Source organism: Doryrhamphus excisus, linkage group LG2 (assembly GCF_037039965.1).
Source record: "Doryrhamphus excisus strain RoL-2023G ecotype Guam linkage group LG2, RoL_Dexc_Guam_v1.1, whole genome shotgun sequence".
Taxonomy (NCBI): Eukaryota; Metazoa; Chordata; class Actinopteri; order Syngnathiformes; family Syngnathidae; genus Doryrhamphus; species Doryrhamphus excisus.
Window position 1 is genome coordinate 24,932,929 of NC_136358.1, and position 15,125 is coordinate 24,948,053.

Sequence of the window (15,125 nt, forward strand, 5' to 3'; positions counted from 1 at the left end):
ACATGAAAGCTGGGGTTGTGTCTGTGTTGCTATGGTAACTGGAGGAACATCAGCTGAAAGTTAAAATCAGTTCAATGCCAAAATCAAACCAATGGTACCTGACCACTGGCACATGTTTGCAAAGGGGAGATCTTGTCTATCGGCTGGACTGGGAATGCTCCAGGAGCTGCTGAAAGGGAAATCTGGGATTCCCTTCTTAGGCTGCTGCTCCAGAGACCTGACCTTGGATAAGCACAAGATGGATGCATGGATGGTATTCTCAAAAGAACAAATGGTAACATGCAGTGAAATGTACATGCAAAGTAACACTAGAAATAATGGCCCACACCCAAAAAAATGATCATTATTGATTATCCAGCAGTGATGTCTTGTCAGGGCACACCTCCTCAGGTGAAGGAGATCAAGTATGTAGGGGTGTGAATTCAACATCTGGATTGACACAGTGTTTGCAGTAATGCAGCTGTACCAGACCAACGTGATGAAGAGCGAGAGTTCTGCATTTACTGGTCCATCTATGTTCCCACCCTGCCCTATGGTCATGAGCTTCTGGGTGTGGATCAAATGTGTATATTGCAGTCACTACTACAAGCTCGCCATCTGGTGGCGGCTTGTGGAAGTGACTGCAAAATACAAATTTCCTGTGAAAACAGACAACAACCAAACACAACAAGGTTTTTAGCAACAAATGAATCCTGCTGGAAATATGAGTGGATTTTGAAGATAGAAATACATGAAAAAAATAAATGTTTTTCACCTAACCATGTGTCATCCATTCCCAGTGAGGGGTTTTTTGGCGTTGAGGGCCAGTGTCCGGTTTGGTATTTTCCTTTTGAGGATGATGTGGTCCTGCTGGTTTCATCGGACCAGGATCTTCAGCTCTCACTGGATGAGAATCAGCAGCTCCAAGTTCTACCAGTCCACATTTTGGAGGTTAGTTACCTTGAGGGAGGGGTGGAATGTGACATCAAAAGGGGGGACAAGATCGCAGAGTTTTCTCAGTGGGGTGACTCCTCAAGAGTCAAACTGCTCGTCCGCATTAGAGGAGCTGGATGAGGTGCATGGACATCTTTGTTGTGTACATATGCTACATGACAATAGCATGTGATTACCACCACCAGGCTTTCAATAGATGACCTTTTAAGACAAAAAAAAACACAATGATACGAGTGCTGTTGCCACAGTAAATAGCCATCTTCATTTAATGACATTTACAATCAAGTAACAACAAAACAAGTCACCCCAACCCCATCCATGCTAGTCTACTTAAAGCTTTTGGTCTTTTGAGTGTCTTTAAGACACGATGACCACATGCAGTGTTTGGCTTGTTGTGACACCTCAGCAGAGTCCTTCGCATTTGGTTACACAATTCGCAGCGGAAGATGTAGACTCCTGCTTCTGGTGTATGAGCTGCACACAGCATATTTAAAGAAAAACTGGTAACCACTGCAAAAGCAGCAGGGTTCAAAGTTTTTTTTTTTAAGTAGTGGCTTATGCACCTGAAATGACGGTATTCTTAATAATATGTAAATATATTTTTAAATGCAGTCGTCCCTCATTTGTTCGTAGAAGCACATCTGGTTGTGTTGGTACACAACGTGGTCATTGGTATCCATCACGCTGTACTATACGATGAAGCTGTATTTTATAATTCACTATGCATAAAAACACTACAGTACAACTACTGCATTACAAATATAATATAGCACTAGCATTAAAAGTGACTACTCCCACTACCTTTGACCTTTAATTCACTGTCTTTGCTATCCTTCATTCATTCTTTCCCACAGCAGGTTGGTTAGATTTGTACTGGTTTCACTGGAGTGTCTTAGCAGTTAAAAGATCTATCAAGTATAGATAAGGCCATTCGGTGTCACCTACGTTTCATTACTTTAAAAAAAAAGTGAGATGACAAGCAAATAAAACAGTAGTAATAAAAGCTTTGGGATGAGATGCATACACAAAAAGAGCTAATACTACATAAAAACCCCTCTGATCCAAAGGATACAGACATGAAAAAAGAAGAATACATTAAGAAAAGCTTGTGACATAACAACCCGGAATGGATTATTTGCATTGAAATAAACTATAGGTTATCTTTGTGTTTGAATTGTAGAGTGGGGGTGTCCAAACCTTTTCCACCATACGGAAAAATCAAAGAATGTACTTGTGGGTCAACTTTTTGTTTCTAAGTCAATTCCTGTCACGACAACCGAGATTTTAACTTCATTTCTACTACGTTGCACTCTGTGTGTATGCTACTGGCCCCGCCTCCGCCCACCGAGAGACACTCAGTTGTATTTTCATTTTCAATACAACTTAACCACAACAAATTCCTAGTATGTGTATGATCATGCCTGGGAATAAAACTATTTCTGATTGTGATTGATGCCGTTGTTCTATGGAACAAACGTGCCAAAGTGCTGAAAGCAATGCAGTGAACCCTCCGGTTTGGAGACAACAGACCGGGGAACACAGACACACGTGCACACGGCAATCGTGCCAGGACGCGAGACATTTTCACTGGATGAGAAATCTCATCACATCTCACAAGACCTCGTGACACCCTTCAAAATTCGCATCAACAATCCCAATTTCCATCTTTTTGCTCTTTCCACCATATTTTTTTTATGTAATTGTATATTTGGAATGTGCTATAGGCCAATCAGGCATTCGTTGGACACCCCTACTTGAGACCACAGCACTATGTTCTCCCTCTTCATGCCTTCTTCATGACACCTTGTTGGCTTGGACTATTCCACATAAGTTGCCAGGTTGTGTCAGGCAGGAAGAGCATCCATAGAGCCGATACGTGGAGTCATTAAGATGTGGACTGCTAAAATATTGTCTTTAAAAATACACAAAAATGTGTCTTAGTTCATAGTGTTTGACATGTTAGTTGGTAACATCTTCTTTTTTCTTATAATAACAATTCAAATAATTATTTTGTGTCAAAAAAGACCTAAAAGAGACTCATTGGATTACTTAAAAAATGTAGTTCATCAACTGAAACTGACCAGCTACGTTGGATAATAACACTTTTAGGAAGCAACCTTATGAGAAGAATTAAAAAAAAGAGGAGTCTTCACATGCCGTAGTTGACAGAGCTCAATGCTGGCCTCTTCTTGCCTTTAATCTTCAGGGATCCATAACGAGCCTAGCGAGCAGACAGACAAATTAGGCACTTTTTGGTGGTGGTGACGTCTCCCTTCTTGGATCCAAAAGATGAGAAGACTTACATCTTTACGGACTCTGGACCGTGTTATCTTGACACTCTGAGATCGCCTCAGTCCTTTCTGAGAAACAGCCTCGTCTTCAGAGAAGGTGGGCTCAGCCTCGTCGTCGCTCCTGTCATCCTCGTCGTAAAAGTATTCTAAAAACGCAATAGCATAAAATATGAATTCAATGAGTTAATATCGCATTGTGGACCAGAACTAACAAAGGGACTACAATGATCTACCAAATGAAGTCATCCCTCAGCTAGAAACATCTGGTGATACAAGAATGGAAGTCGCCATAGTTTTACACTGCACACACATTCACTCCAAAGGTTACAACACACTAGGTGATCATTTCAACTACCGCAAAGCATGCTGGGAAACGTGTATTCTGACGATTCCACAGCTGCAAAACTGTGCCAGGTTTCAGATCTCATCGACTGGAGTGTTGAGAGCATGATGACAAAGCGGTTTACTGAACCCAACAATCCCGCCAAACAACCTTAGTCGTTCAACCTCTCCCCTTTCTGGGTTCAGCCAATCAGCAGTCAGGACACATCCACTGTTATTTATCAATGTTGGAATAAGGCTGTAACATCAAATGTTGAAACGGCGTGAAGATGTTCCAGATGCTGGTGATGGGAAGTCCGTCTCTTTTGGTTTGGCTCGATAAAACCAGGCAGCTGTTTTGGTTCCCTGCCATTCCTGTTGTTGCACAGTCCAGTACCAAAATTAAAATGACTACGGTTTCTCTTCCAAGAACCTCTGACCTATGTGAAATTGTTATCTTGCATACGTTACACTTGGCCTCTGTATTATTAATGCAGCTGAAAAACTTCCTGGAGTCTTTTATTTTCTTACCTTTCCAGTCTGTTGTCTCTCTATGTAACCACCCCCACCCTGTCCCTCCTGCTCAGTACCACACCAGTCAAGTAGTTGACAGTTGACCAATCACTAAACATGTAAACATGGGAAAAAGAAACACAGCACTCAGGCCTGGGTAGTAGCCAGCTCCGATGGCCGATGAGTCTGATCAATGAGCTGTTCCTGTCAAGACCAACACATCGCTAATCTCTGTCCTCTCCTCCCATCCGACCCCAAACGCCCTCACTATGACTCAGTGACTATGTCTGAGACACAGACAGCGGGAACGGAGCCAGAGTGTGTGTTTGACATTCTACCAGCATCCCACTCAGCCTCATCTCACCCCCTCCCGTCTGCTGGGAAGCCACACACTCCCACTATTGCACACACACAAGTCCACAAATTGCTTTCATTGAAATGCCAGCCGATGTGCAGGTCTCTGCATGCAAGCAAGGGAGCTTGGAAGGAAGCAAGAAAATAACACATTTATTTATTCTAAGTTTGTTTCTGTTGGCCACCTTTCACTTTTCACTGCCATGTTTATCTGCATTTTTATCAGTTGGTAGTGTCCATAATGCTAACGTTCAAATGTATTCTCAGGGCATCCATCACAACTGGATTGTTCGGGTTGTCTCAGAGGACGATTCGCCTCTTCCGATCCAGTGTATTTATCCTCGAAAGGTTTGTCCCCTTTGGCCCAAATAACAGTAATTCAGCCCAAAAATAACATTAGCACACATGATGAATCTATGTTAACTCCCGACAACAACTGTACGTTTGCCCCAAACATGAGGCAAAAACACAGCGGAGGAACTATCACCACCAATGACAGCTCACTCTATAGCAGGGGTCTCAAACACGCGGCCCGCGGGCCAAATGTGGCCCGCAGGACACTAGTTTGAGGCCCCCGCCTTGATATGAAAGTTTAATGTTAGTGCGGCCCGCGCAAGTTTGATATGGATGCTGTATGGTATCATGTACCCAGAAAAAATTATTACGTTTGATTAATGTTCATGTTAAAGGTTAAATAACTGTTAATAGTTATCCTCCCTATCCGTGTGGAAGTGGTACGTTTTTGGCTATTTAAGTTTAAAGGAAATAACTTGAAGGCTACCGTTTAGGTCGCTAGCTCTCTAGTTTGCGAGTTAGCATGTGTCTCAAGACCCTGCAGTTGCGCAATATGTTGTAAATAAAAAAAAGTATATATGTGACTATAGTCGTGTTTTGTCATGTCTACAGGGCTCTAATAATGCTTTGTTCATTTTAATCTGAAAAAAATAATTTGTCTACCCACCAATTATATGTGGTTTCTTAAATTTTTATTATTTGCCATTTTATTATTATTTATTATCATTTGTTTATTACTGATTGATTGATTTTCTTTATTCTTCATCTTATTTTGTGCAGAAAAATAAAAATTAAGATATTTGAGAACAGTGGAATGTTTTATCAGAGCTTTTATTGTAGAAAATCGGAACCAAAGCACTGAAAAAGTTTGTATATTTTTCTGTTTTTAATAAATGTGTTTTGTTTTTTTTGGGGAAAACCCAGCCTTGCCCAGACCCTAGCTCCAGTGGCCCCCAGGTAAATTGAGTTTGAAACCCCTGCTCTATAGACTAGTGGAGTTTGTGACAATTTTAGTAACAAGTCTGCCAGATACTCATCAAAGTGTAGTCACCCACGCCTGGGACCACACCTTTGTTTGTGTGCTTGTATACCTGGATCATCGGGGACATCGGCGCTCTGAGATCGTCTGATGGCGGGATTAGCGGCATGGGAGCTGAAGCGGTACAGCTGGTTTCCGCCGCCGTCTTGCTGACTGATCTGCGAGAGGTCATGCATGCTCAAACTCCGCAGCTTCTCTGTGATGGCACCCTGACCCTGAGACAAACAAGATGCACAGAACCACCCCCGTTTAGCATTGTGCCAGTCTATCAGGGATCAACACATTAATTTGGCCATTGCCACCTTTGTGACTAGTTGGTGTGTGTGTGTGTGTGTAGAAGCATTGGCACATACAGCCGGCTCATCATACTTGCTTTTTATTTGACATGGTATGATCTTGTCAGCAACCATACACTATCATTCCATTTCTTTGAATATGAATATACATGGAATGAACATTTTTCTGTCGTATGTGGGTGGTACTAAAACCAAGTGTTACAGTTCATACACAGAGGCTAAAATCATGCACATGAACAAACACAGACAGTGGATTTGTCAGTCTCCATGTTTGTTGCCATGCCCCGCCCACATCTAATGGAACAGCCTAAAATCCTCTGCAATACAACATCGCCCATCTGTCCAGTATCCATGATTTTCATTTGGGTCGCATTTGGTCTAAGTCCCTAGGACTAGTTCATTGAAATACAACTCAATATTGCAGTTAGAAACCGAAACGGTTGACGGTTGTTTTGGGACATGGGTTCTTGGGACTTGATTGAGGTCGCCACCAAATTTTGTGATGATCTGTGAAATTATTTTTTTTTCACCAAAACAATGACATGCATTCAAATTTTGCTGAGTTTTTGTGCATGGTAACATAAATGATTAAAAAATAATAACCAGTGACTTTACCATCTCTCACATCAGCACTTGAGTCGGGTATTGTTTCGATATTATCTGATTCGGTACTTTTGAAACAGTGATGGTGCTTAAAGCGTGCCTGAACCGGGACCTAAAAAAATGGAAGACCTACAAATTTTGTCTTAAGACAGAATTTTGTGACATGTAAGTTGAACAGAATAGTAATTTAAATACTTCAAGGATAAATGATCATCACTGAATCAAATATATATGAAATAAACGCCACAATGTATTATTAAAGCAAAACCAGCAGCAACACAGAACACAAAAAAATTGTACTTTAAGTGCATACATTCCTCACAATTTAGACAGAAAATCATCATTGATCTGCTATCCAGGCAATGTTAGCCTACCATTGCAGTGTTTACTCATCAAAGCTAGTTGAGTATCAATTGAGCAAAATTAAGTTAGTATCAATGTATGCTTGTGCTGTAATTGTTGTCACAGAAGAGCAAGTTTCAGTGGCAGATTACTATCCCTGTCCTGCTCCACCTAAGACTGAGCAGATCATTCTCTCCTGCTCCATAGTGGTAGCGGTAATTTACCGTGATCTGTTCCATATATGTTTGTTCTTACTCTATTTTCTTAACTGTCATGTCTTGTTTTATTTTGACATTAAGTGATGAAATTTGTGCAGAGTTGTTGGAAATGTCCATTTCTCTTGGAGATGAATAAAGTATCCATCTATAGTAGCTACTGTATCTGTTGTGGATGTTCACAATTCCAAGGTTTGTGAATGCACCTTGCATTGAAAGATGATCCTCTGTCGGAACGGTGTATTACCTACAAGAAATTACCTGCACAGGGTGGCTGATTCTGCATTATTTTAGCACCAATATACTACCATTGCTGGTATGATAGTTTTGGTACGCATCCTTAATGTGCCCATGAAGGATGGATAGATGTAGGACAGATATCAAGAATATCATTAAGAATATTGAAATGAGGACATATGGGAGTAATGCTTGTGTGAAATGATGGAAAAGATCGATCATGCAACTAAGAACTTTTTTTTTTACCTCCCTGAAGAGCCTGGTGAAGCACAGAAGTCCTAAGGAAAGAAGGACGTCAATACAGAGAGACAAGAAGATAGTTATCAAAGAGTTAGAGATGAAGTAGCTGCATGCAGTCTAACTTTGGAGTGTTTTTTTTTTTAAATCTGCATATGTACGGCCATTAGCAAGCAGAAGAAGCAGCGACAGACATCTTCAAGCCGTGCAGACACAGGTGTGTGTTCTAAGTTACCAGCTGCAGAATGAAGCCCTTTATTTGTATGCCAGGACCGCCAAGGACCAATGTGTGCGGTGTCTATAGCAATTAGTCACACACTTTGTGTCAGTGTCCCTCTCTCCGGTTGTCGTTCTCGTCACTTTTCTACATTTTCACGCAGCCTGATGTCAAACTGAAGTCAAATCCATTGCCGTTAACTTGAAAACTTCATCATATGCATTTCTTTGTGTGTTTTTTCCATGATCAGAGTCTGTGCATGAAGTGGAAAATGGCTGTTCCAACATCGCCGAGATATCACCAGATGAGAATGTGACCATAAATTAGCCACATCACTATGTAAGCCACAGAGTTCAAAACGTGAGACAAAAGTATCTGCTTATACAACAGAAAGCACAGCATTTGGCATCAAAATGGCCCCTATGACCCCAACAACCCCCACTGGATGTGGGTGCTGGTTCTATGTGAAGACCGATGAAACGGGGCATGTACCGTATGTACCGAATTCAGGATTCTGGCCTCGGCCACTCCACTGAAGATTGATCATGGATTGGTATTCCAGCATAACAATGATAAATTATTTCTAAAAAAAAAAGCCGCAGACCAATGAAAAATAAAACACGGGCCACAAATGGCCCCCGGGGCATTACTTTGGGAACACAACATCAACAAAATACTAAATAGAGTGCCAAATATCAGACTAAATGACCATGTTTAATGAAGGGTACTGTTACAAATGATCTTAATCAACTGAGTGAGGTGTTGCAGACAGGCAAATATCACAGGCAACAAAGTATGTATTTGCATGACCCCAGTACATCTGCATTGGCTGGGATTAATTAACACTACCGCACACATTAATCATTATAACACTTCTGCTATGTGATTAAATTATAGAGAAAGAACATTTGCTGACAATAGCTTGACTGAGCTCAGTAGCTGACCCTTCTCAGTCAAGCCAAACAAACATTGTCATAAATTCTCTTAAAAAGAATATATCAACACTTGCCTTGACAGCGGCAGTGACGGCAGCGGTGGCGGCAATGCTGAGTCCCTGCTTGCCAAAGTTCACCATGGTCTCATAACTTCGTTCTTTGGCCTGCACAATATAGTCGTCTATTTCCTAGAGGGAGAGAGAACCAACAGGACATTTGCTCCAGACAGTTCAATCAAGTAAAAAGCATTGCAAGTCTTGAATATGTCAATCACGATGCATGAGCTCACCCTCTCCCTGGAGGACAGCAAAGGGTGCAGACATTTCCTGTAAATTAAACTCGCTCCTCTTGTATATGGGGATAGGAGCCAGATCACAAATGCTACTTTCAGTTCATAGTACAAAGGGAACCTGGAAATACATACAGATACACAAATCAACAATTTGTCAATCTGAACAGATAGGGGTCAGCTTATGGCAACATGGCCTCTTGAATAAAAAAAATCCACCATGAGATGGAATTTTGCTCCACTATCCTTTACAGACATTTTCCACATCCTGACAGATTGAGGCTGTTGCATTTCAAACACAAGTGTATGTCCAAAATGTAACATTTTCATAATAATAGGAATAGGGGTATAGCAAATATTGACTTTTGTTTTCCAGTCTGTATCTGTATGTTAACTCACCACGCCAGTGTGAGGTCAGTGATGGTCTCCACCACAGTGTAGAGGGCAAAAACAATCCAATACATCATCCATCGGACCTACAAGAGCACAGAAGCAAAGGAAAAAAAACAACACTGTGATTCCCAAGTTAGATATCTAATATGCAATTCCAGAAAAAGGCTCCTGTGAAGTTAACATTGAAAATGGATGTTAAGTTCTCAAAAAGATGATGAGATGTGCATCTTTTTCCCAGCCGCTGTCGACAGGCACGGGGCCTGATCTCATCTTCCTTCCATGAGCTTCCTCTCATTCAAATGTAATCTTTTGGGCTCTTGAAGAAGATAAGAGTAACATCACCTTCACTGAGCATTTTCCATTAGTGTGAGCTGTATCAGCCAGGGGGCAGCAAAGCAATGCTGACTTTGGGGAATTAAACATTATTTGGTCATTATTTGCCACACCTTTCACTCCAGCTTCATGCTTTTGTCAAGATGAAAATGCACACAAAGTGTTTCTCCAGTCCATCTTCATGGCCCTGTGCTGTGGTTCCATTGTATTCATTATAGTATTTCATTATATTGCTTTTTCACTCCTCATTGTCTTGTTCTGCTTTAAGGGACGTTCCAATGATCCACCGATCCATCTATCTTGGGAGGTTCCGTAAGGACAGCGAGAAGGCAGTGCCGGCCGCACTAATAGCGACTATGGGGTCCTTGTGTGAAAATGGCAAGTATTTATTTATGACATGTATGCTAGATTGCAATCTTTTTTTAAATTTTTTGCACGGCCTTATTAGGTAAACATGAGGTCACTATTCGGTTCAGCTAAATTATTAGGGACAATTATGGTCAAATGATTAGGTTCACACAGCAGCCATGTTAGCTGTTAGCATGATAGATATTTATTAGCATTGTTGGTGTTGGCATAATAAGTGACGGTATACATAGAGCTAAACCTGCGTTTTCATACACTCCACGGTATTAGCATCTTTAGCATCTGCCTATATGATGCAAAATGATTATTGCAGCTTTTTCATGTTCTGTACTTAGCACTTGAAAACTGTTAGCATCCTACTAATGAAATCAAAACATGCAAGCACAAGCGTCCCTGCACAATTGCTCACTGGTTAATTTGTGACCTCAGCGAGAACTCTTTCACCCCCCCACACACACATAATGACTGATCATAATGATACATGAAACAGACAGCGAGAGTGAAATATAAATGACAAAATGATGAGAGGATTTATGTTTGACAGTCCACCTCTCCCTTCACATCTTCCTTTTCCATGACCTTTTTTTTTTTTTACTGAGTCCGAAAGCATTTTATTCTCTTGCCCGCCCTCTTTCACCTCATCAGCAAGATGGACATTAAGATGTGACCTCTGAAATATAGAGCCGCCATTTCGCCTTCTTGAGGCAAAAATGAGACAGTTACTAGCCCATCTGTGAATAATTGCTTTCTGTTAAAAGGGAAAGAAAAAAAAAAACACCTGACCTCAGCTCTTTAGATTGACCGGCAAATACCCTGTCACAGGAAAGTCAGCTCAAATGATGATCATTTGTTTCATTTAGAGATGTGGATTCCTTTTCTATCATTCATAACATTACAGTCAGGGAAAAGCTAAAAAAAAAAAAAAAACCCAAACCTCTCTGTCTGAACAACACTCAACACAAGACCAGAGGTGCAGACATCCTCCTAAGTCCACCTACTGAAAAGTAAAATGGTTCACTTTTAACAGTTGGAGCTTTCCATCAATGAGTGTGTGTGCAGACGTGTGAAATGGTCTTACATATTCCTTGACGTTTTTGGTCTTGACGGCTTTGTAGGAGTAGTATGCTGGATACAGGGTCCCAAATACAAGCCTACAGGGGAAACAGCATCAAGCATTATGTTACAGTGATAATGATAATAACAATAATAATAACAGGGGAAACAAGACAGTGGCATGAACATGATTATATCTTGCAAAAAGGGGTAGGCATTTATAAGCTTTTGCTTCAGCCTACTCCTTTTGGACTTGTGATCAGATAGGTGAATACAGATGTAAATACTGGACAGTTGTATTTTGATTGGTGTGGGAGATGCACTGTGGTGCTTCATGTATTTGCCCAAATAAATACAAAAAAATTAAAAAAATAAAATAAAAGTCATGGAATATTACAAGTCTTCTCAGGGCAGTAAGTCAATGGAATTTGGACTGTTCAGGTAATCTCTGAAGACGCTTCGCCTCCCATTCCAGCAGACTATGAAGTCTGCTCAAATGCAAGGTGGGTGACAAAGAGCAGTCAGACTACATAGCCATCTAGGTTCAATGCTGAGGAGGGCGATGCCACCCAAACGACCATCATTGGCAGGCGATGAACCCACTCCATTTGACCCCAACGGCAGTGAAACAAAAAAAAAACAAAACACTCATCTAATCTTGAACATTGGGACACCTCAGGGATGTGTCCTTTGTCCCCTCCTCTACTGCCTCTCCACTCAGACAACAGCTCTCCCTACAGCTGTTATTTGCCACACCCCAAATTTAAACTGTTTTTCCAGTTTGTTTTTGTCTCACACTTATCGCCTTATGGAGATTTTATTGTTATCAATGGCATTGTGAGCTACCCTAATATAAAGTATATTGAACAATTTCAGCCAACCTTTCCACATGGTGGAGTGGTTACTTCACACATTCTTCACACTAAACAGCGCTATCCTATATCCGTTTACATGTGTAGCAGGAAAACCAGTTACACAACATACCAGATAGTCATCAACCAAGGTACACTGCAGTGTGCTGTCACAGTGAAAGTCAAAGCTTTAGAAAGCGTAGAGACATTATCAACGTATGAACCCAACTATTGCAACATTGATCTGATGAGCTACTCACCTCTACCTCCATTGTAAAGAATTCACATTTTAAGACAATAACTAATGCAGTATCTTTGGTAACAAATTAGCACTGTTGGAGACTGTGAGGTCTGTGTCAATTTTCCTGGCTTGCTGGCATTGGACACCAATTACCTGATGGAAGTGATGGAAGTGGGGGTTGTACATCTTCTAGAAGCAATGCAGACTGTTACGAGCATACAGAACTGTTCAAACTTTTCTTGTGAGGAATGAGGAAATAATGAACATGAGATTATGGGAAATGTTTAAATACAAACCTAGTAAAAACAGGAATAAAATTAAAATAAGAAATCAAATATTGTCTTTTCTATACATCTGATATAACTTTAAGTGGTCGTAGATTTTACTTATGGAATACAGTTGCACTATGTTGTGGCTATCAAATAAAGCCTATTTTGCTAGTTTTGTAGTCAAGGAACATTTCTTTGGTTTTCTTCTTGAATATTTGTGCATATACTTATTTTTCAAAACATCCCCTACTATAACTACAAAATTGTAATTCATGCAACTTTCACTTAAGTCTCACAGCTGGAAAAAAAACAGCAGCTTCCATCGCAATTTTTGGGAAAAGCTTGTGAAAATCTCATAAAGAGCCTGTGAAATCCGGGAGGGAGTGGGAAATACCTTAGCTATTGAGGCTGAGCTACAAAGAGGACGAGGCCTACTATATTTTCCACCACTCCCCTATGCCCCCTCCAACACATTCCTGTTTGACAAAGTTATGAAACCACCAATTATGGATACGAAAAGGACAGACGTAAAGGTTGAAAGAAAAAAGCTGCTATAAGTCTGAGAAGTGTAAAAAAAAATAACATAATTGTGACATTTCTGGATATCATCATTTAGCAAGGCTTTGTTTTGACTAAATTGTTTTCAGTAATATTTACTTGTTCATTTATTAGGATATTTCCAGTACCCTGAGGGTGCGTGCAGTACTCTAGTTGGGACCAAAAATGACCATTGCATTCACAAGCAATGTCTCCTGGCAATGCAATCATCTAGTTGATATACACCATCACCTATGCTCATGATTTCTGGGTAATAACCAAAAGGACAAGATCACCATCACAAGTAGCTGAAATAACAATAAATAAGTTTAAGTTTAGGCGGCACGGCGGACTAGTGGTTAGTGTGCAGACCTCACAGCTAGGAGACCAGGGTTCAATTCCACCCTCGGGCATCTCTGTGTGGAGTTTGCATGTTCTCCCCGTGCATGCGTGGGTTTTCTCCGGGTAGTCCGGTTTCCTCCCACATTCCAAAAACATGGAAGGTTAATTGGCCACTCCAAATTGTCCATAGGTATGAATGTGAGTGTGAATGGTTGTTTGTCTATATGTGCCCCGTGATTGGCTGGCGACAGGTCCAGGGTGTACCCTGCCTCTCGCCCGAAGACAGCTGGGATAGGCTCCAGCACCCCCGCGACCCTTATGAGGATAAGCAGTAGAAAATGAATGAATGAAGTTTCAGTTTAATGACGTGGACCCTTTAAATAAGCTCTACTTCTTCTGATTCATGTCCAGACATGTTCACATTCACAAGATCTTTAAATCTCACACTCTACTGTTGACAAGATTTAGGAGTAGCATAAATAATAATCTTAAAACACACCAACCAACCACTTCCACATTATGTAAAACACCACCAAGAATTTTAAAAGTTGGAAGCATAGAGCAGGCTCCTTTGGCAGTTACCCAGGGTTGGTCTTGTACAGTATCTTCCAAATTCCAGCTGTACCTGGCACTCCCTAACGGCTCCACACGTAGCAACAGGAACAATTGCAGCTCAAGCAAAACAAGTTACATGATTGATGACTCACTGACAGCACAGATACTTCTTATTCCTAAACATGATAACTACCGATTTACAAGCACGTCATCGTACTTTGTAAAGCTAAAACTATTATTTAAAACGTCGCCTTGCATGGTAGTGTTGCGTGTTGGCGTTTAAAACGAGTGTACATTATAAATAACAACTGTAAAGGACTATAATTTCCTGTTTGAGCACAAAGACCGTGAGTAGTTAGCTAAATGTGCTAACACTCACATTAGCTGCCTTCGGAACCCGGGAAAGTGACTTTTATGTTTATACTTACACAACACTTCTCGCAATTATCCAGGACACCATTTTCTTTGTCTTTGAGGTGGAAGGTAAAGGCTGTGTGGAAGGTAGAAGACCAGCACGACGGCGGTGTTAGCCAAGCCGCAAGTAAGCTAGATCGGACTCAAACTTCAAGAGAGCCCCGTAATCTACTAGCGAGCTGTGCCTCGGCCCCTCGATATGCCTGAAAAAAACGTCCCCTCTCACACATCCATTGCTGCTGATCGTACTAATTTAATTCAGTATGTTAAGTCCACGGCGGTTTTGGTTGTTATTCGCGTCTTATTCCACAAGGTTTCTCCCTTCTTTCTCTGCGAGCTTCCCAATTTCTGGCAGCAAAATGACACTCAACCAAACACTGACGTCATAAGAAAAGACCCAACCCCTTTAAAGCTGCCATTGGTCAATCGAGTCTGTTTACAACATATAACAATTCTCATTGGTTTGTTAGGTTTGCTAAAGAGAACGTGACGCTTTATCGCGGAAGCGAAGCGATTTCACACGCTGATTGGTCTTTCTGCATTTCAAGCCAAATTCAACCAATGAGAGATGTCGATAGGAAATACAGCCTGTGGTGGTTGATCTCGCTGCCACATTGTGTCTTTGGGAACAGACATAACCTCAATGCTTAATATT

At 41.0% G+C, this 15,125-nt stretch overlaps 1 protein-coding gene across 1 annotated transcript; it reads right to left on the reverse strand.

The window, feature by feature from the left end:
- Positions 1-1,169: 1,169 nt before the first annotated feature.
- Positions 1,170-14,851, reverse strand: reep3b (receptor accessory protein 3b). The gene is made up of 8 exons (XM_058061624.2): positions 14,485-14,851; positions 11,287-11,359; positions 9,516-9,592; positions 9,117-9,237; positions 8,902-9,015; positions 5,798-5,960; positions 3,237-3,370; positions 1,170-3,154 (listed from the first exon to the last, which is right to left on the reverse strand). Exons 1-8 carry the CDS (start codon positions 14,514-14,516, stop codon positions 3,083-3,085), a joined length of 786 nt encoding a protein of 261 aa, XP_057917607.2. The 5' UTR covers positions 14,517-14,851; the 3' UTR covers positions 1,170-3,082.
- Positions 14,852-15,125: the final 274 nt, after the last annotated feature.